The sequence below is a fragment of the Drosophila arizonae genome, chromosome 5 (assembly GCF_054131065.1).
Source record: "Drosophila arizonae isolate 15081-1271.41 chromosome 5, UAZ_ARI_1.0, whole genome shotgun sequence".
In the NCBI taxonomy this organism is placed as follows: domain Eukaryota; kingdom Metazoa; phylum Arthropoda; class Insecta; order Diptera; family Drosophilidae; genus Drosophila; species Drosophila arizonae.
The window spans coordinates 9,811,119-9,833,466 of record NC_142925.1 but is presented as its reverse complement, the minus strand read 5'-3'; the positions used below and the strand labels follow the sequence as shown (position 1 = coordinate 9,833,466).

General features: G+C 40.1%; 5 protein-coding genes across 8 annotated transcripts in view; 1 reads left to right on the top strand and 4 right to left on the bottom strand.

The window, feature by feature from the left end:
- Positions 1 to 270: 270 nt before the first annotated feature.
- Gint3 (GDI interacting protein 3) lies at positions 271 to 2,021 on the bottom strand. Of its 2 annotated transcripts, XM_018012950.2 has the most exons (4): positions 1,884 to 2,021; positions 816 to 1,826; positions 606 to 754; positions 271 to 538 (listed from the first exon to the last, which is right to left on the bottom strand). In XM_018012950.2, the coding sequence occupies exons 1-4, from the start codon at positions 1,935 to 1,937 to the stop codon at positions 427 to 429; spliced, it is 1,326 nt and encodes a 441-aa protein (XP_017868439.1). In that variant the 5' UTR covers positions 1,938 to 2,021; the 3' UTR covers positions 271 to 426. The 2 variants fall into 2 exon arrangements, with proteins under 2 accessions (XP_017868439.1, XP_089326842.1); XM_089470716.1 differs by having other exon boundaries at positions 816 to 1,937.
- LOC108617231 (uncharacterized) lies at positions 1,884 to 2,803 on the bottom strand. Its single transcript, XM_089470720.1, has 3 exons — positions 2,485 to 2,803; positions 2,124 to 2,416; positions 1,884 to 2,021 (listed from the first exon to the last, which is right to left on the bottom strand). The coding sequence occupies exons 2-3, from the start codon at positions 2,410 to 2,412 to the stop codon at positions 1,942 to 1,944; spliced, it is 369 nt and encodes a 122-aa protein (XP_089326846.1). The 5' UTR covers positions 2,413 to 2,416; positions 2,485 to 2,803; the 3' UTR covers positions 1,884 to 1,941.
- Positions 2,804 to 5,332: 2,529 nt separating this feature from the next.
- On the bottom strand, positions 5,333 to 9,485 carry LOC108615119 (uncharacterized). Of its 2 annotated transcripts, XR_016270393.1 has the most exons (4): positions 9,192 to 9,485; positions 8,575 to 9,134; positions 8,125 to 8,479; positions 5,333 to 6,250 (listed from the first exon to the last, which is right to left on the bottom strand). XR_016270393.1 is itself a non-coding variant. In XM_018009362.2 (3 exons), the coding sequence occupies exons 1-3, from the start codon at positions 9,218 to 9,220 to the stop codon at positions 8,403 to 8,405; spliced, it is 666 nt and encodes a 221-aa protein (XP_017864851.1). In that variant the 5' UTR covers positions 9,221 to 9,485; the 3' UTR covers positions 8,071 to 8,402. The 2 variants fall into 2 exon arrangements, 1 of the variants encoding a protein (XP_017864851.1); XM_018009362.2 differs by lacking the exon at positions 5,333 to 6,250 and having other exon boundaries at positions 8,071 to 8,479.
- A 2,477-nt stretch (positions 9,486 to 11,962) lies between these two features.
- On the bottom strand, positions 11,963 to 21,207 carry edl (ETS-domain lacking). Of its 2 annotated transcripts, none has more exons than XM_018013342.2 (2): positions 20,348 to 21,207; positions 11,963 to 12,805 (listed from the first exon to the last, which is right to left on the bottom strand). In XM_018013342.2, the coding sequence occupies exon 2, from the start codon at positions 12,789 to 12,791 to the stop codon at positions 12,270 to 12,272; it is 522 nt and encodes a 173-aa protein (XP_017868831.1). In that variant the 5' UTR covers positions 12,792 to 12,805; positions 20,348 to 21,207; the 3' UTR covers positions 11,963 to 12,269. The 2 variants fall into 2 exon arrangements, with proteins under 2 accessions (XP_017868831.1, XP_089327231.1); XM_089471105.1 differs by lacking the exon at positions 20,348 to 21,207 and adding an exon at positions 13,048 to 14,339.
- Sik3 (Salt-inducible kinase 3) overlaps positions 14,391 to 22,348 on the top strand; it is a 48,549-nt gene continuing 40,591 nt past the window's right edge. Inside the window, exon 1 of the mRNA XM_089471096.1 lies at positions 14,391 to 14,414. The gene's annotated coding sequence lies outside the window, so the exon portion shown is untranslated. The remainder of the gene's footprint in view (positions 14,415 to 22,348) is intronic.

Sequence of the window (22,348 nt, the reverse complement as noted above, 5' to 3'; positions counted from 1 at the left end):
ACGCACAATTGAGCACAAATATTTTGCTGCAATACAACAGCCTTAATATTGGGATTTATTTGAACCACCAAATTCTTCAAATGTCTACTATTGACATAGAATCAGTAACCACATGGTATGGTTAATGATAAAAAGTACCAGAACTAGAAATTCCATTGTTAAACAATTATCTCGCTGCCCAATAACAGCAAGAGGCAGAGACAGCATTGACAGCAACTGCTTGCTGCGCCATTGAAGTGATATCGATTAATTTAAAAAACTATTTAAATATTAAGATAGTTTAAAGCAAATGTATATAATTAGTTTTCTGGAATAAATAACAAATTTTTATACATATATATATTTTAAACGGGCCAATAACCTGGCGACATTGAACTGCTGCCATGAAGCATTCCCAACATTTTGCATGGAATATAAATAAGACATTTACATAGGCTGCACCAGCATAAACAAGTCCTCCTTTAAGAAGTTGACATCAACTGCCACGGGAGTTGGAATTGATGGGACCGAAAACAGTAAAACTATGTTTGGGATCAATCTGAGCAACAGAGAAGAGAAATACATTATTTAAAAAATTTGTAGATGATGAGAGTGAATATACGCACTTGCAGTCATATAAAGTCTTTTCCATGTCATCCTCACTGAATTTACCGTCGCTGGCGGACACCAAATTAAACTCAAGCGACTCATCAGCTAGGCAAGATTGCACAAACTCAAATATATCGGATATCTTTTCATATACATTAAAGGTACCCTGTGTGGCATAGATAAATATTAATTAAATATACATGTAGATAGTAATTTGGATAGCTCACCTGAATATAGAGACCATTGGGAAATTTGACTCTTATCAGAGAATAGCGATACATGCGCAAAGTGCGCTGCTCTTCGCGCTCTCTCATGGCCTTGGTCTTTAGTATTTGGGAGCTTTCAATTGCCTCGGCGCGCATCTGTTGCTCCCGCTTGATTTCTTCCGGTGAGATACGATAGAAGTCATCCGGCAGTACAACGCGACGAGCCTGCGATGGCAGCAACACTTTAATATTGCGATCCAGCTCTAGCTGTATGGGCTCAGAGTTCTTTAAGGCATCCAGCAGCGTGGCTAGATCCAAACCCGGTTCCATCTGATCGCTTGACCACACGAGAAAGGGCTCACCATCGAGCTCCACCTCATTGAATCCAGCTGCATGCAGCACATCCAAAGCGCCATCCACATAGCGCACTTTATCACTGAAGATCTTGTTGGACATGCGAATCTTACAAAATTTCTCCTCATTCGGATGCTGAATGATATTCTCTAGATATTTGGTGAGCGTGGCAATACAATCGTCAGCCCGTTCCTTGACATTGCAATTCTGTATGATCAAGCAAGCGGTCAGGCCACGTTCGAACTCCAGTTGTTGGTAGAGGAACTCCTTGATTTTCTGCTTCCATGCCTGCTTGGGCAGCACTTCGTCGCTTATCAGAGGACAGCGAAAGAAGACGCCCTGGCAGGCCAAGTTTCGATTCTCCTGAGCTGAAGAGCTGGCGCTGGCAGAGCCAGTAGTAGAGGAACAGGACAACTCCTGTTTCTGTTTGCGCTCTGCTTCCAATTCTCGCTTCGCCTGCGCCTTAATGGCAGCCAGTGAGGTATTGAAGTCCTTCGAATCCTTGCGCTCGATGCGTGAGAGTGCCGCATTTGCTGCAGCGCGTGCCTCATTGCTCAGCTCGTTGCGTCGAGGTGGGATATAAGCATCCTTGTCACGCTTTGACGAGCTGCTCGACGGTGCATCGGGCTTTGGCTCATTCAGCTTATGACCCTGACCCATGCCGCCGCCCAATCGCATCTGCAAAGTGATTTTAGAGATTTTAGTATACGATGTGAGTATGTATTTAAGGTTTACCTTAAAGGCCGCCTCCTCCTTCTTTTTGGAAAAGAAACGCTTGATTTTAGACATGATCTTAAATTCTGGGTGAATGCTCCTTCGGTAACTTCAATTTGGCTACGGATAATTTGAGCTCTTCAATTTCCTTTAAAGTGCCTAAAAAAGAATTTCGCCGAAAATTTAACGATATACTTGCTACTATCCATACACAAAATGATATACATAAATACATATGTATTCTTTAACAATCGTACTCACTCGGCCTGACAAACTTTTCAGTGATCACACGACCGTAAACGCCCCACGCCCACGCAATTAGCACACCTGTCCCCAGTAATAGTATCAACAACACCTTCAGCAACGTTGCCTGTAATGCTGTAAACTCAACGGGACTTTGCCACTGCCAATGCCAGTCGGCAGCGAAGTTGATCAATTCGCTGTAAAATTGGACAACAGCTTGTAGAGCGACGCCAGAGAAGTGCTCAACTTGTTGGGCGAAAGCCTGTAGGGTTGAGTTCAGGGTGTTCACATATATCTCATAACTCATTGGCCTGCCCGAAAGATACTTTTTAGCTTAAGTATTTATGTACTGACGTGTTTTTTCTTTGTTTTCAAATACTTTGTTTACGTTTTACGCATTTTTTTCCGTGCACACAAAAAAATGACTCGCAGCTGGCTGACGACGGTTCAATAATTAATCGTTCTATTCGATTAAGCGATAGGTTTTTTGCATATATTCATTTAACTTGATGCTGTTAAACTCAAAATGGTGCTGTTACAGTTTCCAAATCGCAACTAGTCGATAGTTGACCGCGCTATTTAAATTTAGGCAGTCAATTTAATTTGTATATGGATTGTACAGGCTTGTGTTGTATAAACGCACACATGTGGGAATCTAATTGGGCTAAACGTATTTGCTTTTGGTTTTGTTTAAATTAAAATTTGTTTACTAAGTTCACAAAAAGTTACGCACCTGTGTAAATAAATAAACATTGCTCTATTCGATTGGGAAATAATTAACATTTAATATTTGAGACAGATGCTAACATTCCTTTAACAGCACACTGTTACTGTTCCAGCATAAATGTAGCCGATAGTTGCGCGCGATATTTAAATTTACATTTGGACACTAACCAAACGAGTGATTTTGGAAAAGCAATTTACATATTGATTAATTGCCGCGGGGCGCTGACCCCATTTACTAGGGCTCTTTATTTATTGATTTTCTGATTTTTTTGTTGACTGTTCTACTTCCTTTCATAAACATAAACAACCGGCTGTCCTTAAGCGGAGCAACAGGTCTTAATCCAGGTTGCTTGCGTAATTGTTTTGCCAATGCTGACACGCCCCATATTGTTGCAGCTGTGTGCATTCTGACAGCACATCCTTGTTGTGGTTACCTGTTTGTTGCCTGTGGCAAGATGTACCAACAACATAATTGAATGATTTTTGGCCATTTCGGCAAGTGCTTTGCGCTTTGCTTCCTGTAATTTTAGGTGATTTTGCACGCATCATCTTTTCTTTTCATTATTTGCAGCAGCAGCAGCAGGAGCAGCAGGAGCAGGAGCATCTGCATGATTGATTTTTGATATCTTGCCATTCCTGACCACGTTTATGAGTAGCATGAGACGTGTGTGTGGTATGTGTGCGTGTGTGTGTGTGTCTATGCCTCTGTGCAGCTCTTCGCTTGAGCGCCTTGGCGCTGGAGTTCAACAGCCCAGCCGAAACATGAGCATTGCATAGAAATCTGCCCAGACGTTTGGCTAGTCAAGAGCAGCAGCCGGCAGCAGCAGCATGCATGGCTTATGGCTTCCGTATGCCCAGCTCGCTCCACTGACTGCGACCACGAGACCCCAACGCCCAAGTCAACAAACAGCCAGCCAGACAGCGAGACAGACACAGTCATAGATATAGATACAGAGCCACAGGCACAGATACAGATACGCAAACTCTAATTCCATTCGGCTTGCCCATGTTTATTTGTGCTAGCTCATTTTGCTCTGCAAGAATGTCGACGACTTATAATACGAGCAGCGTGTACAATTTTCTACACCTCTTTTTTTCAGTTGTTCAGTCTTCCTCTTCTGTAAAGATCATAATTATGGTATCGGAGTAACGCCAAGCTTTTGCTATTATATTCCATCACAAAACACGCGATATGTTCTCACTGCGCTGGCACTTTTTATACTTATTCTCATTTTTTTGTTGTGCTTTTTTTGTTGTTGTTTTTTTTTTTTTTTTTTCTCAATTAACATTCCTGGCATGTTTTGCAGTCTTGACCAGTCTTAAAGGCATTTCAGCCGCCTGCAATTGCAATTGTTGTTATCACAGGCCATGCGCCGAACCTGAAAAACTAGTTTCCTGCACAGATAGATATATTTATATAGTACATACATATATATATATATATATATATATATTTTTTTTTTTAGTTAGTTGTGTCTGCAAATGTTGTGGCTCGGGAAATGTCAAGTAAAAGCTGCCTCGCTTCTTCGTTTTCACCCTGTTTGGCCAACTTTTGACTGACTTTGACTTTGTTCCAAAGTCAAGGCTTTATATTTAGTTTATGCTGCTTTCAATTGATATTGCGTTCCCTCATTAAAATTTATGCGCGCAGGAAACGGAAGCACAGCAGACGTCGTCATCATCGTCGCCGTCGTCGTCGTCGTCGTCGTCGTCGTCGTCGCTGTCGTCTTCTTTGGCAGACAAGGCGCAGACAATGTCACAAACAGTTGCCAGTTGCCTTCGGTCTAGCTCCATTCCTGGCCATCTCGCTTGGCTATGCAGGCGGCATTCCCAAAGACCAGCGAAGAGCCTCCGTGATTGTCACTCAAAATTGTGAATGCCTCTAGCTGCAACCGCAACGAAATAAAAATTGAAAGTGTTGACACGCCCACACAGCAAACACTGTAATATATGATAGTTGTCATCGCTCACTATCTCTATCTACATTTGCTCCTCTCTCCCTCTCTCTCTCTCTCTCTCTCTCTCTCTCTCTCCCTCTATCTTCCTCTCTGTGCACCTGTATTTATCAACGCACGCCTGTCTATCAGCATAATTGAGCTGAAGGGTTTATTTATGACAGCTGCGTGGAGGGTTGAAGGAATCTATAATCTCCATTGAGCAGGCAGCTAAAATGAGCTAAATGGACAATATATGCGGAAAATGAAGAGATATCTCTATAATGAAATCTGAGTAAAGAAAAAATAAATAATAATTTAACTAAATGCATTTTAACTGTATTTTCTGTGTACTTGTATGTAAAAATAATTGATATATATTAATTAAAATACATATATTAGTTTTTAAATAATTTTATTTTTATTTTTAGTTGTCTTAAAATTAAAATATTATTACAATGAATTTTATTAAATATTTATATTTGCTAATTTTTTTTTTTTTTTTTAATTTTATAAATATTTATACATATAATATATCTATACAAAAATGTCCTAAGTTCCATTTGTTAGCTTATTATAAATAGGTAAACAAAAAACCTCTGATTATGCTTAAATAATATTTGCTATAAACAGTTTGTACTTATTTCATCTTGATCTGCTTTTGATTGTAGAACTAGACTTGTTCTTTCTATAGTAGCTCGAGTCATTGTAATAAATTTGTCTATATTAAGAGCCTGAACTCTGATCATATCTTAACCATATCAGCCAATCAGCTACAATCTTCCACAACTAGCTTGAGTCAATGCACAAACGCTGTTTAGTCAACTCTTGACTTAGCCTGTCTTCTCTCTCTCTCTCTCTCTCTCTCTCTCTCTCTCTCTCTCTCTCTCTCTCTCTCACTCAGTAACCTCTACCCCGCATTTCACACACATGTTATTAAATTACAAGAATTTATTTATTGCTCTCAAAGACTCTGACAAAGCAGAGCAGCCAAAATTTATGGCGAGAGGGGAGCAAGGTGACGCGAGAGGGGAGCTACAAGAGTTTCTTTACACTTGACTACATCGCGTCGCAGCGTTCCATTTGTTCCCATGAACTTGAGATGTGGCAATCAGTTCACTCTTTTATGCAGAATGCCTCTAGCCCACTCGCTCGCTCTCTCTCACTCACTCTGCGGCAGTTTAGTGGCCTCTCTCTCTCTCTCTAACTGGCTCCCTCTCTCTTTCTTTTGCTTTGTCTTTGTCGCATTTTCTTGAGCAGCATTTCACACAGCTTTTGGCTTTTCCCTTCTCATGGCAATCATTGGGAGCTCCAAGCGTGGGCGTGAGAAACCCACTGAACTTCAAGTGCTTTTGTAACCACCACATTTATTGCATTTTGGGGTGGGAGCTGCCTCTAATGTAACCGGATGTTGTCAAATGTGGCCACGCCCCCCAACTACTGCTGCTGCAGCCGCCTGCTGCTGTTGCTTCGTGGTGGTCCCCGCTGCGTTTAATGAAAATGAACTAATTAATTCCCTAGTTTCTAGTTTCTCTCCCCAAAGACCGCCCGAAGCTCGAATTTAATTTTCTATATTTTTTTTTATTTTTCATCAATCGTTTGGAGTCGGCCTGAACTTTTAGTGTTAATGACATGCCACACAGCGCGTCATCTAGGTTTTTATCCAAGCCGTACTCTAAGCATTCTTTATGGCATCCGCAGTCAAACTGAGTCACCAAATGGGACAGGGACAAACGGACCGACGGACGGACGGTCGGACGGACAGTTAGATATAACTAGATAGCTTTTATCGTGTCGTGGGCTTGTCCATTTTCATTCTTTACATTTTCTTGCTGTCTCAAATTTCCCAGCTTCGATCAATTCATATGTTAATGCCACACAGAGCATGTTTCAACATTTCACTGAACAACAACAACAACAACAACAACAACAAACTTCAAATAAACAAACAAAACACGAGCCGCGGAACAAGTGGCTCTTTGGAGGCAGCTTCCAAGCGGGCGTTCGATTTGATGTGTGAGTGAATGAGTGAGAGAGAGAGAGAGGAGAGTGAGAGAGAGAGAGGAGAGTGAGAGAGAGAGAATGTGTGTGTATGCGTGTGGAACAGGGCTCTTCTATGTGTTTTCTACTTAAATATACCGCGTAAATATTGGCAATTGCGGGTAGCTGAGCAAATAGTTGATTTAACAGTTAGACGAGAAGTACTGAAAGGGTAAGCTAGGGTCTGAAAGCTGAAGCTACGAGTTTATTTACAATATGACTATTTTTATTGCTTTTAAATTAAGATCGAACAATTTCAACATGCTGAAAATGGAAATGAAAATGGAAAGTTTTTAAATGTGAAGCTGAATTGATTTATTGCAACAGAATTGCATCGCTATCTCTGTCTCTCTCTCTCTTTTCTCTCTCTCTCTCTCTCTCTTTTCTACTCATACTCATACTCCATCGGTCTTTTTCCAATCATATAACGCCTTTTATCTCTCCCTATCTATCTCTCATTTTCTCTTACAAGTAAATTGATTATTGCCTCTCTCCCTCTCTATCTCGCTTCCACTCACTCTATATCTATCTTTCTTTCACTCTCTCTCTCTCTCTCTCTCCATTACCTATCACTCTCTCTCTCTCTTTTTCTATATCCGCTTCACTCTATCACTATTTCTATTCACTCTTTAACTCCCTTCTCCTTCCCATTTTTCCCCTCTCATTATTTAGCACTTTCCAACTACCTACAGGGTATCTGACAGCCGTTCAGCCGTTTCTGCAGCCCACACTACTCTTCAATTTTCAAGTTGTATTTTTTCATATTTGTTGATTCATTTCATTTGTTTACCCCGTCGATTGCAGAGTTCGTGGGAAATATCGCGCCCATTCCCCGGTTTTCCTTCGTTTTGCTGCCAATGAACTAATTAAAGAGGCGGCTGCCCCCGAAGAGTTTCAATTGCACAATCGTAACCCCCGCGCTATTGGGCCCCAAATACTTGTGGGTCTCGTTTGTTGATGTTTCGTTTAGCGTCTGGTGTTATTTCTGCTGCTTGTTACTCGACAAACTTCGGGTCAGAACTTGATTAACAAGAAACTCGAAACACTTCAGCTTTGCCTATTGATGTCGAGCAACCAACAAAATTTTAGTTAAGTCATTTCCTTTGCTATAGAAAAGTTAATTTTTGTTTTTTTGGCTGCCGGAAAATGGGTGAAAAGTCATTTCGAGTAAATTGGCAAAATCTGTAGCTCAGAATTGTAGCTCTTCATCATCATGATGATGACGATTGTTGTTGTTGTTGTAGCTTGGAGGGAAACGTCGTTGGTTCCCACTTCCGTTTGGTTGGTTAGATTTTGTATTTTTTTATTGTTTTTCGCACCTTGGCTTCCGTTTTGGACTTCGGGTCGCCCCGGCGGATATTCTACTTTACATAAGCGGCATTTCCTACAAAAATTTTCCCGGTCTTTGAGCTCAGTTTATTCGCCTTTGTTTTGCTAAACGCATTCGCATTGCTTGATTGATGGTTCGATCGGGGGAAATTAAAGCAACAGACACGGGCACAGACACAGACACAGCCAGACATTTCACAAATCACATTTGTACATTTTCACATTCCATTAAGAAAATTACAAGCGGAAAAACAGGGCGGAAATATACTCATTGTGATAGATCGGCCATCAGATAGACTGTAATGCACAAACCGATCATCAGAAGCAGAATTTTGATGAACTCCACTGTGAATAGAAGAGGAAGGGGAAGGAGGTAGGAAAGGAGGAAAAGGGCATATAAGGGAATTATTCTAACTAGGAACTCAAGTCAAATTACGCACAAATTGCCGCAACATCGATGAACGGCAGTGTGATTCGAATGCGCCTTTTTTTGGGCCTGCTGCGACGATATGACTTGCAGGTGCGATTATCATTGAGAGGAACATTGGTAACGGGCATCGGGTGTGTGGCTTCGAGTTCCTTGTTGAAGCACTTTTGGGTATTTTGTCCCCATCGCACCTTCTTCTTGACGGCCTTACCCCTCTCCGAGGGCTCCCCGGATGCCAGCTTCCTGATGGCAGACGACTGCGGCACGACTGCCAACTCGTTGTTACTTGCCATTACTTGGGTATTTTGGGCCCAACGAATCTTTTTACCGGTCTTGCTCCGTTCGGCAATCAGCTTGCGAAAGTTTGTCTGAGAACGGTGCATCAGCTCCTCGGCCTCCTGCTGCCGGTCGGCGTACGCCTGCGGCATCATGCTTTCGTCCAGGGCCTGGACAATGGCCTTCTCCACCACCAGCTTTTGATTGCACTCGGGCACAAAAGCCGATACCGAGATCTTCGATATGCAGGTCAGGTATACGGCACTGGTTGACTTGTATATTTTTACGGGCATAATGCTACGATATAAGACTTGGTATTTACTTGAAAGGAAATACTGTGCGCAGGGTGCTCACCTCTTTAAAATGCTGCATTTTGCCTGCATTTTGGATTTAGATTAAAAAACGAAATAATAAAAAAAGCTTAAAAAACAAAAATTAAATAAAAAAGGAATCTAAAAGAAAGTTATACGTATTTCCCAACTGCCTACTATGAGAAGAGGACTATCCGCTGTCAAAGGTTGTATTCCATAACTTCTGCATCAGCTCTATCTGTAAAACTAAGGACTTATGGACACAGCCTCTACAGACCTTATAGGCTCCAAAGGCCCTGTAGACCCCTTAGTGCCAATAAACCCTATGGACATTATAGATCGCATAGATTTTATGGGAATCTGATCTTATCGACCCTATGAACTTTGACAGCATTTGCTTTAACGTCTAGAAAACAAATTTATATATATATATATATATATATATATATATATATATATATATATATATATATATATATATATATATATATATATATATATATATATATATATAAGAAATATATATATATATATATTTATATATATATATATATTTCTTATACTTCTCTTTATTTAGGTGCTTCTACTTTCTTCACTTGTATCAATATTCTTGCTGCTTACAAAATTTCGTTGCGTCAGCTGTGTTGTGTGTGGCATGCGGCATGAGGCATGCAGCATGCAGCATGTGGCATGTGGCAGGTCGTGGCCGTCGCTTCTTCACGACATCTGTTTCATATTACAAGGTAGCCGCATAAAGGTAAAGTACTTGCCCCCGTTGTTGTTGTTGTTGTCGTTGTTGTTGTCGGTGGTTGGCCCATTTGTCTCACTTCCTTTACCTTTCGGACTGGCGCACAAACAACATCCCGGATGCCAAACTAAAGAGAGAATTAAAAAAACAGAAAAATACACACACAGACATCTAGACGGACAGACAGACAAATTTATAAAACTGCACTAAATGCAAAGTTCCAAAGTTACAACAGCAGCAGCAATAGCAGCAGCAGCCACATACAGGAAGAGCCGGCGTATCTGTATCTATGATTGTGCATGTATCTGTATCTATATCTGTATCTGTATCTGTAGCTATTCATTCATAGAGCAAACCCAACTGAAGCGGATGCACGGGCGGATGAAGCGCTTGAATCACCAACTAGCACTGTATACCTAGCGTTACCTAGCTCTGTCTCCCTTACTCCCTATATGCCTCTCTCTCTCTTTCTCCTTCTCTCTCTGTAGTATAGTTGTTTTTTTTTTTTTTGTGGGTTCTATTTGGCTGATTATCATGAGTAGTTATTGTTGTTGTCATAATTGTGCAAAAAAAAAAAAAAAGAGGAAATAGAAGCAACTGAGATTGCTCTAGTCTTAAGTGACCGACTAGCAAATATCCTAACCAAGAGCAGAGTTTGGGATTGTAGAATTCTTTACCCAGTTTGTGATCTTAAGGAAGTGCTGACATATTAGCTCAAGTTGTTCTGCCCTTTGTCAAGCCCTTTTCCGCCTATTACCCGAAAACCAATACTCCCTTTTACGACTTTCCCAAAGTCTATGAAAACCTAGCTAGTCAACCTTTCGAGTTGCTTCAAGCAAATATCATTTGCTTCACAATTAGCAGCAAAGTCTAGACTACTTTGCCCCAGTCACCCTTCGGCCTCTCGCTCTCACTCTCTCTCTCTCTCTCTCTCACTCTCTTTCTCTCACTCTCTTTGCACAAATAAATCACGCTCTGTCTGGTCTAAAAATAAAGACTCATGGGTGTTCTGCCGAATGTTAACATTAACTTCTTGGCCAACAATAACAAAGAGTTTATTGCACTTCCATTCCATTCCAGATACAATACGAGTTTTGTTCGGCTCTTTCCTTAATGATCTGCTAATGGGGCAACATGTCAATGCGCCGCTTTAGTACCTACACATTGTTCTACACATACACATGTATATATATATATATATAGTGCATAGTTCCATTTTAAATTGTGAAAGACATAAACAGCACATAAAATGCTCAACTCAAATGCAACAACTTGTGCCCATTCAAAAATTGTTTAGAGAAAGTCAAGTCAAAGATTAAGAAAGAATACGCTGGGAATTTATGCACATCAAGTTATCCCAAAAGGGAGAGGAAGTGAAAAAGAGAGAGGGAGAGAGAGATAATTCTGTATAGTAAATGGCTTAATCTCTTTTAAATACTTTAAGTGGAAGCTTAATCTTCTATAAATACTTTCTGCATATCAGTTGAAGTCCGGAACTGGAAACGTTGAAGGTTTTTCTTTTGAAATACTTTTTGCAGCTTTTTTTTTTTTGTATACCTAGCCACTTATCGGAATTTATTTGATAAGACTTATCTTGGTTTTACTGCCAGACAGAATACCTAGACAGAGCATCTGGCATATGTCGACAGTTATATCTAGCTAATTGCATTGTTAAGATATTTAGGTGCTTCAACTGCCTTCAATTTTTAATTACACTAGACAGCTTTGTAAATATCTCCATGGCTGCTTTATGAACGGTCCTTAACTCTAAGACCTTCAGTGATTAGCTCAATTTGAATAACTCTGACTATACTATATTCCAATAAAATACTATATTTCAAATTTGTTCTCAAATTAGACTTCTGTCTAGCTAATCCACATTTCTAAATATATATGCAAACCCAATGAGAATTGATCTTAAGCATTATATATGTAAGTTTCCCCTCCGACTCTTTCATTATTTCATTCGCCATATCTGTAGAGGATAGAAAATGCTTTCCACCTCTTAAGATCCACTTCCATTAAAAGACCATTCAATCCACTTCAAATAAAAACACACATGAAAATTTCATTTGATTTTTCATAAAATTTCATTTTATATTTTCATTAGATGCAAATACTTAGATGACTAATAGGACAGCATTTGAAGTAGGCCCCGCAGCCGGGCCGCTGGCTAATAAGAGATAGAGCCTGGGCACTGGCGGGGCATACTTCGACCACTTAAGCGATTAAGCAAATGCATTTAGGGCTACGGCTTAAGACTAGGTAACTCTATATATATCTGTATATTTATGTATATGTATGCTATATATACTAGGTATATTTACAACCTTAGGGTATTTCGCTTGGGTATTCAGTATGGGATTCTTTTTTTTAGGAGAGCAACGCCATGGCGCGTGCGAGACGCACACGGAAATCACGATAGAGCATCTTGCCGCCGACGGGCACACGACACAGATACATATCCATGCTCATCAGGCAGAGGGCTTTGCCGTTCATTGGGAACTTCTGCGGCAGCTCGGGCGTTACTTCGAGTCCCTCCGATACGGTCATATTGATCAGCCATTTCCACACATCGGCACGTGTCCAATCACGCGGATCCAATGGCAAACCATCGGAGCCCATGGGATATGGCAGGCTGCTCTTTTGATGTTGAATGCCGCTGCTGTTGTTGTTGTTGCTGTTGTTGTTGTTATTGTTGTTGCTGCTGCTGTTGTTATTGTTGTTGATGTCATCGGACCTGAGCAAAGTCTTGTCCAACATTTGTAGGTAGGGATGATGACGCTTGCTGTTCGCCCACAGTTGCTGCAACTGATCTTGGCCAGCGTTGACCTGGGACAGATCCAATGGCGGCACGCGTCCGGCATATTTCGGGTAACTGGCCTCCAATTGCATCGTGAAGCAGTGAGCTGCAAACGACAGATAGAAATGACGCTGATTAATGGAAGTGATTCATTGGCAGAGGGGCACAAGAAGGAACTGTGTGAGTGTGTGTGTGTGTGTCTATATGTGTTTGTTTGCGGACTGAAGTCAAGTGGCGGAAATGCTTTCACAAGCGGACAATTGTTTAATCGTATCAACGGCAACAATAATACGCCAACACCGGATTGTACGTGCAGTAAACAAATAAAGAGCCTCAAAACTTAGTCACCAGGTTTGCAGGTTTTAAAGATAATGCTAAATAAATGTGACCTAAATTTTATACAAAATTTAAGTGTTATAAATATGGACAATTTGAAAGCGTAAATCTGTCCCCGATATTTTCGCAATTTTGAAAAATAATTTATGTCAACTGTTAAACAGCTGGCATAATCCTGCTATACATATTAACAGCGCTGTTAAGTAAGAGTATTCAAATTTCGCCGTGCGTTATCTGTTGTTATGCTTTCAATGAATATTTTTATATTTTTATTTTTGTTATTCTAGCGCAAAATTAAATTTGACCTTGTTGCCATTGAAATAATAAGACAAAAATGGTCCGTTTGAACGATCGCATGTACATATGTGATGCCGTTCAGAGAGGGGCGGGTCACACGCGAAAGGAAGCGCTGAACAATCACTACGCTGCGCTGTCATATCGATACAACAAGAACAGCTACAATGAGGCGAAAATAATAGTCGCCGCAACAGTAGGAACAACAGCAGCAGCTGCTGTTATTAACCATGACCACATTTTAATAAATGGCCCACATTTGTATGACTGACAATTATATGATGGCTCAGTGGTTTGTTCAATTGTGTTGGCCGACATAGAAAGGCAAGTGCCAAACCGGAATTGCATCGATTACGATAATAATCAGAAACTATGCGGCAAGCGGAAACAATTAGCAAACGCGGTAGCAGCGGTAACGGCAGAGGCAAAAGCAGCGGCAGCGGCGAATTGCCAACTTGCGAACGAGCTGATCAAAACAAAACGCGACAAAACTCTAAAGACGGCGAGCATGGGCAATCAGAATGGCAAATGCGAATGGGCATGGAAATGAAAATGGCAATGACAAGCAAAACATCCGCCGGCGCAAAGCTAAAGCTAAAGCCAATGTTAAAAGGTGTACAACGGGCACGCGTGTGTGTGTGTGTGTGAGTGCGAGGAAGGGAACGGAAGCCGCGGGCGTTACGGCGACCACCGGCATCCGAGATTTCATTTCACACAGCGCATCCAAAATAGGGGGAAGCCAACTGTGGCAGAACCCTTATGTATTGGCCCATTTGTCATTTGCCTGTGTTAATAGTTTTCCGGAACCCGTTTCAAGTGCTTCCGTCCAAGGAAGTGCGTAAAAGCCAGCTGAAATTCGCCAAGGAATCGAACTTTGAAGCCGCAATTTTAATTATACGTGAGTGTGTGCATGTGTGCGTGCGCGGCGCGATAATTCCCACGAACACCGAATTCGAATTCGAATGAATCAACAAATATTGTATGAAAGAGAAGAAAACAAAAACAACTCTGAAAACTCTTTTCGTTGTTCTCTTTGTTTGCCGGCCAGGAAGCCACACACAATGCCCGCCGAACCACTTGTTGGGGTATGTACAGACAATATTTGTATATTTATGTTTTGTCTGGGATGGGGGAAATGTTGAGCAAACTAAGTTATTAACATATACATAAATTGGGCATTCGAGAATGCCGTCTTTCTGTCAAAGCCCTGGCCTAAGCTAATGCAACGAAGAATGCATGAATCAGTATATACATGTCTGCATGTCGCTGTGTCTGCTGCATTGGTGACTCAGGCTACAGCGGATGCCATAAACATGCCTAAGTTTGTCCAAGACGACGCTTTAAATGCACTTTATATTATTTGATTCGCTTTATTAGCACTTGAGTGCAGGCATATCATTAGCAGCAACTGTCGATAAGCAGTTTCGATAAACGATCAACAGTCATTTACATATCAAATGTGACCGCACCGCAGGCGATGCACACAGCGGGCGCTCTAAATTAGACAATTATAACAGTTTGAATTTTGTGTGTTGGAGACCACCTCATGAGGCAATTTCCGGCGACTATATTTACAGATTTCCCACAGCGCAAGGGCAGACGTACTGATAAATTGGCCATTAAAGCCGCCAGCAATTGAGGGGGCGTGTTAATGTTAGGGGCAGCTGATGCAGGACTGAGTGCAATGTGCAATTACTCAATAGGTAATGCCAGGTTTTAAGCTAATTGCAGCAGGCTTGGTTTCACTGCGAAATTGTTTCCATGGACGATTATTGGGAGCAATGCAACAGGATCGATAGCGCACAAACCAATTACTCAATAGATAATGCCGCATATGTCACACGTCTGCTGTGCTTCCGTTGCGACAAGGGCCAAAATTATCATTAACCCACACATCGATCAAGTTATCTATCTATGTATATTTTTGTTTTCGTTTGTTAATTTGTCAACATTGACTTTCCTTTTTGGTTTAGCTACACGCAAAACGCGCGCTGAGCACGCGTCGTCGTCTGCCCTTAGCTCAGGGTCTGTCACTTCCATGGGTAGGAAATGGTTTTCTGTTACTAGTTGGAGTCAATGACAGGAAGTCTGTGCAATGTGCGCATATCCGCCTCCGCCCGCGCACAGGATGCACAAAAGGAAACTCTGACACACACAAGCTGAACAAATGTGCGATATGCCATACACAAGCACACTCACACACGCACATACATACAAATGCATTTACGCCAGTTTTAATTACGTTGACGTCTGCACTTTGCACTGTCGTTTGTTGTTCTTGTTCCTGTTGTGTTGTTGCTACTTAGTGCCAGCTACTATATAAACACTGACACACTCACCCATACACTCGCTGCTTCTTCTGACAGCAACAGCAGCAGCAACAACAACAACGAAAACGACGAAACGTAAAATCGTAATTTGAAGTTCGTAAAAATGACGCGTTTCCTGTCATTTGGCGAGCACTTTAAGTGCGTAATTTGCTCCCCACACACACACACACACATACACACACTGTTCTACACTTAAATCTTTGCTGTGTATTTGTCTGTTGACGCCTCCCATCTTTATCTGCAGGTCGCTTCCGTTTTTTGAAGAACTCATCTACCTCGAATTTTTTTTATTTTCGCCGGGCATCACAAATCTTTTGCACAATTTCGCATATAGATTTTGTATACCCTGTAGACAAGATACCATCATATGATGTGACAGACTTTATCGTAGACTATGTGAATCACGTTTTATCTGCATATATACAAATTTAGTATTTATTCTAGTATCTAGTAGAAGTGCTAATTTTGAATGCACAGTCTAAATACTCAATAGGTAATGTGTGGTTTTTAGCATATTTATATTTTGCTCTTTATACACACACACATATTTCCTTGTACAGGGTATTTGTCGGTCATCCCGTGCATGCACGCTGTTGCTCTCTCTGCAATTTTCTTTCGCTTGGTTTACATATCAAATGTCTGACAAATAGCAAACACAGCAAACTATGTAAATTTTGTTTTGCCTAGCTGCCATTAATTTGATTACAATTTGAACGCGCACGAATCCTAAGCTGTAGCTGTTACTGTATGTGTATGTATTTGTATCTGCGAATGTGTATCTCATAGATACACTTGCGCATGTCTAAATTATGCGCTTCCTCCTAAGTCAATTTGCTGTTGTTTTTCTTCATGTCTTTTTTTTTTTGAGAGGTTCTCAAATTAAGTTAAATTTCCAGCTGAGGAGTTTTGAGCCATTGATGTGAGAAAGGCTTTAGAGGAAGGCCAGAGTGAGAAAGAGAGAGAGAGAGAGAGGGGGAGAGCGAGAGAGAGAGCTGTTTCAAATTGCTTGGCTACAAATTCAAGGCAAATAAACTTGCTTATTCAATAACAAATATATATATTTTACAGAGTGCATACAACAACAACAATTATAGACAGCAGCAGACGACAGATGATAATCTGCTGAATATTGTTAAAAATAAACATATTTTTGTTGTTTTTCGCCAGCCAAGCAGCAACAACAAAACCGGATTCCTATAAATGTATGTGTATGTATATTTATATATGTTTGCTGATATTACAAATCATGTAACGCTGTCTCTGTCGGCGTCTGCGTCTGCGTCGCCGTCGACATCGGCATCGGCGTCTGCCTGACGTCTGCAAAAGCGCAGCAATACGCTGGGCACTGGGGGGCTGCAGCCAGTGGGTGGGGAAGGGTCACATAGGGAGCACATTGAAATGTTGGAACTGCGCCCATCGCATAGCCATTCATCATTTTCATTTGGGACGCGGGACGCACGTTGATGGACGGATGTGTGACGACTTTTCCTCGTTTAAAAATAAAGCAAATGGCGCCAAATGCAATTGGTTGGGGTGGCAGAGGGAGAAAGAGAGAGAGAGAGAGAGAGGGCGAGTGCGAGCGAGTGCTGTAAATATTTAGTTGGAAATTAAATGAAAACAGAACGTAAGGCAAATGCTTTGATGATGACGAGTTGGCGACGGCGACGGCGACGACGACGTCGTCTGACAGACGCTGAACATTTCACGCCCCACACGTGTCGCTGGCAATGTAGCGTGGCATGCAACAAGGCAACAAGGCAACGAGGCAACTAGGCGGCTGCTGCGTGGCGCGACACGCGCCATAGCAAAGCAAAAACACGACAAGCCCAACGAGCGACTAACTTGACGAAGGTGATGCGACTGCAGCTCAGGTGGGATTTACCGTAGCAGCTAGGCAGGAAATGCGCAAGCGAATGCTTATCGCAAATCAAAATTTATGCTTTTATTGGGAATTTCGCCTGGTACTTATCTAAGCAATTGCATTCACAGGTAATTTGACACAGCCTTATCATGAGCCAACTATTTCCTTTAGTGGGTCAACAAAGAGGATGAATCAGAGCAGCAGAGTGAAAGAGAGGGAAAGACACAATTGCTTGAGCGAGATTGCAATGGCATTTAATCAAGTATTATTTTACCCTTGAATTGATTGAAAAGGGGCGTGCAGTTTGTTGATTTTTTTTCTATATATGTACATATATGTAACATTAACTGATCTGAGTTAGTTTAATTAGCAACTTTCAACTTTCTTTATCATTTCCTATCAAGCTCAAAAGTTGGAGAATTCACAATTTCTGTTTAGTTTCTTATCAGGCAAACATTTATTCAATAACTTTTTATCTGTTGAAACTAGTTTGATATTGATAACTACAATAATTGAGCACTTCAAACTTAAAATATATATGATATTGCTATGATATTTCCCTAATATTGATAGATCTTTCTTTAGCATAACTCGCGAACTATAAGAACTATAGAGCTGAAATTTCATATATAAACTCTGCTCCAATAGAGTTAATAAACATTTAAATACTTCTCTCTATGGCATATATTTCAATATTAAATATTTGCTTTAAGGGTATTTCCTAATCGTTCATCCACTTTCTGCATTCAATTTTATTGGTCCTGTTGTGTGGCCAGGTGCGTTTTTGATATGTGTGGCAACAGCAGCGTCAGCGGCAGCAGCTGCAAAGATTACAAAGAGCCGACTGCCACAATAGTTTCAACGTTCTCTCTCCACTTGGGACACATCCTTTGCGCATGCGCGCGCATTCACAATATGCGGGCTGCACAGGCTAACAAAGCGCCCAAAATGCAGCCAGCTCTGACTCTCTCTCTCTCTGTCTCTCCCTCACTCTCTCACTCTATATCTCGCTTGACTGAAGTTGATTCTACTGGTTTCTTATTATTATTTTTATATACTTTTTGCAGCTGCCGTCTTGGCATTTCGAGTGTGTCGCTTTGTCTTGTGGTTGCGGCTGCCCCGCCTAGCCGCTCACCTTAACTGTTTGCCGCTTTGACAATTCTGTTGTTAGGTTTATTTTTGCTTTTGCACAGCTATACAGCAACAAACACGGCTATGAATGCGGTCATGGCAACTGCACATTGAGTCTAAAAGCAAGCAAGCAAAGAAAAATTAACTGTGAACGGTTTTTGAGAAGGGCTAGCGCTAAAGACCTGTAGACCGCTTATAACTGTAATTCGCACAAGAATTGGCAACAATGTACAAAGAGATTGCATTTAAACGTGCTCAAATTTCATCTAAAGGCAGTACTCTCAACTTCTGCTATAATATAATACTATTATAGCATAGGAACTGTTGTCCCATGGCAGCTATACAATGGGTGTGGAAAGAAGTAGAAGAAGCCTTTAGAATTCTTTGCATAAAGGGAATTTGAGTTGAAGAGGTCTTTGCTATGGGAGTATATATATTTAAATATAGACACTTGTCTTTTCTATGCAAGGAATAGACTATAGATTCTCATTGCTTTTGCATAGAACGCAAATCTTTTTTATACGAGGTTAGACACATATATACTTGCATAAATATATGTAGAGTCTGTATATGTATTTTCTAAATGCTCCATGTATCAATCTTGATATATGTTTTGCAGATTTCTCTTCTCCTAACTTTTCTTTCTCTTACCTTCTCCCACTGTTCCTCTCGCCCTCTTCATAGGTCTCTTACATCAAATAGCCGGTATGCCCCTGAGCAATCTCAGTCATTACACACATGTTGAGAGCCCACGATCTTAGCTCAAGGCTAGATTGATTGTGTCTTGCCTTCGAGGCTGACCTATAGCTTTATAATGAAACATAATAAAAAGCGCTGGCACTTTCAATTTTTGTTGAACAAATCTATTTATCTCTCTCTCTCTCACACTCTCTCTCTTATGTTCAATGATCTTTGTGTTGGCAACATAAATATATATGTATATTATATATATGTACCTATATACCTACATATGCTCACCTTTTAGAGGTCAATTAGCGCGAAGAAAAGACAAACACAAAACGAAACTGTGCACATAAGGAAAAAGGTATAAAATTAATTGTGGCATTCCTCAACATGTCAAACAAGACGTTTACACAAAACACACACAAATAAAAGAGACCTACAAAAATCAACAACAATGAAAAAAATGTTGTTAATGAAACCAGCAATTTAGACTGTTTAATGAGCGACAGCTTTACGTGGAAAGAAAAACTATATTAACCGGCTTTGTGCGGGTCAAATCAATAATTTGTTGAGCATGCGGGTGTGAAAAATGGAAAAACTGCTGTGGGCTTTAAGTCGCATAACATCCGGCTTTTATGAATTCCCTAAACTTGCATGACTTTTCCGGAACGAAAACAATTTGAACTCTCTAAATAGACTCAGTTGAGTTATTGGTGCTTAAGCGGTTTACTGATTGATGCAGCGTAGTTTATAATAGACTTTAATGTCCCAATCAATCAGTCAATCAGCACTTGTTGTATACGTCTAAAGATATTGCCAAACGAACTAAAATTTATTGACTGATTTATAGCTTCCGCACAGCCAACATTTTCAGAAAAACATCTCTGCACATAAGTTTTGCTTAAATGTAGGCTAAGTGAGAGTTATGCATCAGTCAATCCATTAAGTTTCATCAGCCATCAATCAGTCAATCCAGTCATGTTTTAGCATGCCTATAGATATTGCTGCTTACCTAGTTAAAAGTTAATCCAAAATTTGCTAAAGCTGCTTGCAGTTGTAAGGCGCTGACAATATCCGTTTCGATATATCTTTATATTTATAGATGTATGTATAATATATACGTGCTTATTTGTAATTTGTTTATGAATTTCTTTTATTTGCGTTTTGTTTATGGAACTTCCTGCGCGGAATTGCGAATGCAATTTCAGTCGTTGTCGCTCGAAATTTTTACTATATATACATATGTAGATTTTTTCGAAAGATATATGTATGTATATATATCTTTGTTGTTTTCTTTTGCTGGTTTTCGCGAAAATAGAAATTGCACTTGTTCGCTTTCGCTTTAGCTTTTTCTTTTTCTTTTTTGCTTGTCTCTCGTATCTGCTTTGCTCGTCGATTTTCACTGGAGGCGGGGCGGGACAGGACGGGGCGGCAGCTGAAGCTATTTGTCAGATTTTCACAATTTGCGCAAAAAATCCATCTCACAATTACAACAACAACAACAACAAGAACAACATGAACAAAGCAGCTGTCGCTGAGCTACTTTTCTATCGGCTCGTGTTTCGAAAGTTTTGTTGTTGTTTTTGGTTTTTATTTTATTTGTTTTCAAATTGTTGCAACTTTTTTTTTTTTCGTAGCTTCGAGTTTCTTGAATTTGTTTTTTGCTTTTTGTTCACTTAACACAAAATTCCAGTTTGCAGCTGCAATTCGCTGTTTGTTGTTATTGCGTACGAGTATCTGCGTATTTCAGCTAGTTGTTGCTGTTGTTTTTTTTTTTTTGTATCTGTCGGATGCGTGTATCTGTGTGCTGTTGCTTGGGTTTGCCTGTTCTGTTCACGCGCACTTCACGTTCTCAACTGATTGCGATCGTCGCTGTGCAGCGGGTTTTGTTGCCTTCGCCTGGGCACGCGCTCTCTTTCTGTCTATCTCACTCACTCTCTCCAAGCTACACACACACACACGCCGTCACTCTCTCATCAGATAACCGCTCTCCGCTCTGCTGCTGCCAGAGCAGTCCGCTCTCAGGGACGGCAAGCAGCGCGCTCTGTTACACTGGCAACATTTTTAAATACGTTGTGTAAAGAAAAAATATATTTAGAAGAAAAAATCGTAATCAAGAGAATCAATTATTTTTTATCTGCTTAAGGTATTACATGTATTAATTCATTAATTCAGTCAATTATTTATGCAAAGAAATTATTATTATATATATTTTAATAATAATTTCTTTGCATAAATAATTGACTGAATTAATGAATTAATACATGTAATACCTAATACATTTAAATCCTTTTTCTTTTTTAAAATTTATTATTATAATAATTTAAAAAAAAATGTCTTTTAATATTCAGTATTAATTATTTGTATTTAAACATTATTATTTATTGAGTTTTAAATAAATTTCTTTTTCATTATGTATTTAATATTTTATTTTATTGTGGTATTTTCCATTTATTATTATTTTTTTTTATTATTTTATTTATTTTTTATATCGCAGTGCACTTATTTCGCCCTCTATTGATAAGACGCTTACCTGACAGCAGTGGACAAATTTTTAGTTCCATTGTATTTGAGCGGCGCACATTTCGTTCATACACCCGTAGAGTGTAGAGCTCTCATTGTTCAGCATTAAATCGATTAACACATGGATCACTGGCTCAAAAAAAATAAAGTTGTGTATTGGCAACAATAACACAACCCTAGCAGATTGAGATACAAAATCGTAGTCATGGGCAATTTATTCTTTAGAGCAGTTAAGACTTGGAGACAATTGGTTTTTGAGTTCTGTTATTTAGGGATTTGACATATTAAAGAAATGTTATCTTAAAAGCAGGGGTTGTAGAAATTATGTAGATAAAACCTTCTGCTGGCTAATTTTGATTTAGTGAGATTTTAGAAATTCAAAGATAGTTTTAGGAACCATAATCGTAGACTAATATTGAATAAGTATTCTCTTGACTGTAAGTAAACATAATATCATAATTTCTACTACAGCTATATGTCATCCAGGGCT

What these genes read in the sequence shown, in the direction of transcription:
- LOC108615119 (XM_018009362.2), bottom strand. Translation starts at nt 9,220, where the DNA reads ATGCAGGCAAAATGCAGCATTTTAAAGAG. An exon ending in AAATGCAGCATTTTAAAGAG is followed by an intron (nt 9,135 to 9,191) that starts GTGAGCACCCTG and finishes CTTATATCGTAG; the next exon opens with CATTATGCCCGTAAAAATAT. An exon ending in CATCGATGTTGCGGCAATTT is followed by an intron (nt 8,480 to 8,574) that starts GTGCGTAATTTG and finishes TTCTATTCACAG; the next exon opens with TGGAGTTCATCAAAATTCTG.
- Gint3 (XM_089470716.1), bottom strand. Translation starts at nt 1,937, where the DNA reads ATGTCTAAAATCAAGCGTTTCTTTTCCAAAAAGAAGGAGGAGGCGGCC. An exon ending in CCAATGGTCTCTATATTCAG is followed by an intron (nt 755 to 815) that starts GTGAGCTATCCA and finishes TATGCCACACAG; the next exon opens with GGTACCTTTAATGTATATGA. An exon ending in AAGACTTTATATGACTGCAA is followed by an intron (nt 539 to 605) that starts GTGCGTATATTC and finishes TCTGTTGCTCAG; the next exon opens with ATTGATCCCAAACATAGTTT.
- edl (XM_018013342.2), bottom strand. Translation starts at nt 12,791, where the DNA reads ATGCAATTGGAGGCCAGTTACCCGAAATATGCCGGACGCGTGCCGCCA.
- LOC108617231 (XM_089470720.1), bottom strand. Translation starts at nt 2,412, where the DNA reads ATGAGTTATGAGATATATGTGAACACCCTGAACTCAACCCTACAGGCT. An exon ending in TGAAAAGTTTGTCAGGCCGA is followed by an intron (nt 2,022 to 2,123) that starts GTGAGTACGATT and finishes ATTCTTTTTTAG; the next exon opens with GCACTTTAAAGGAAATTGAA.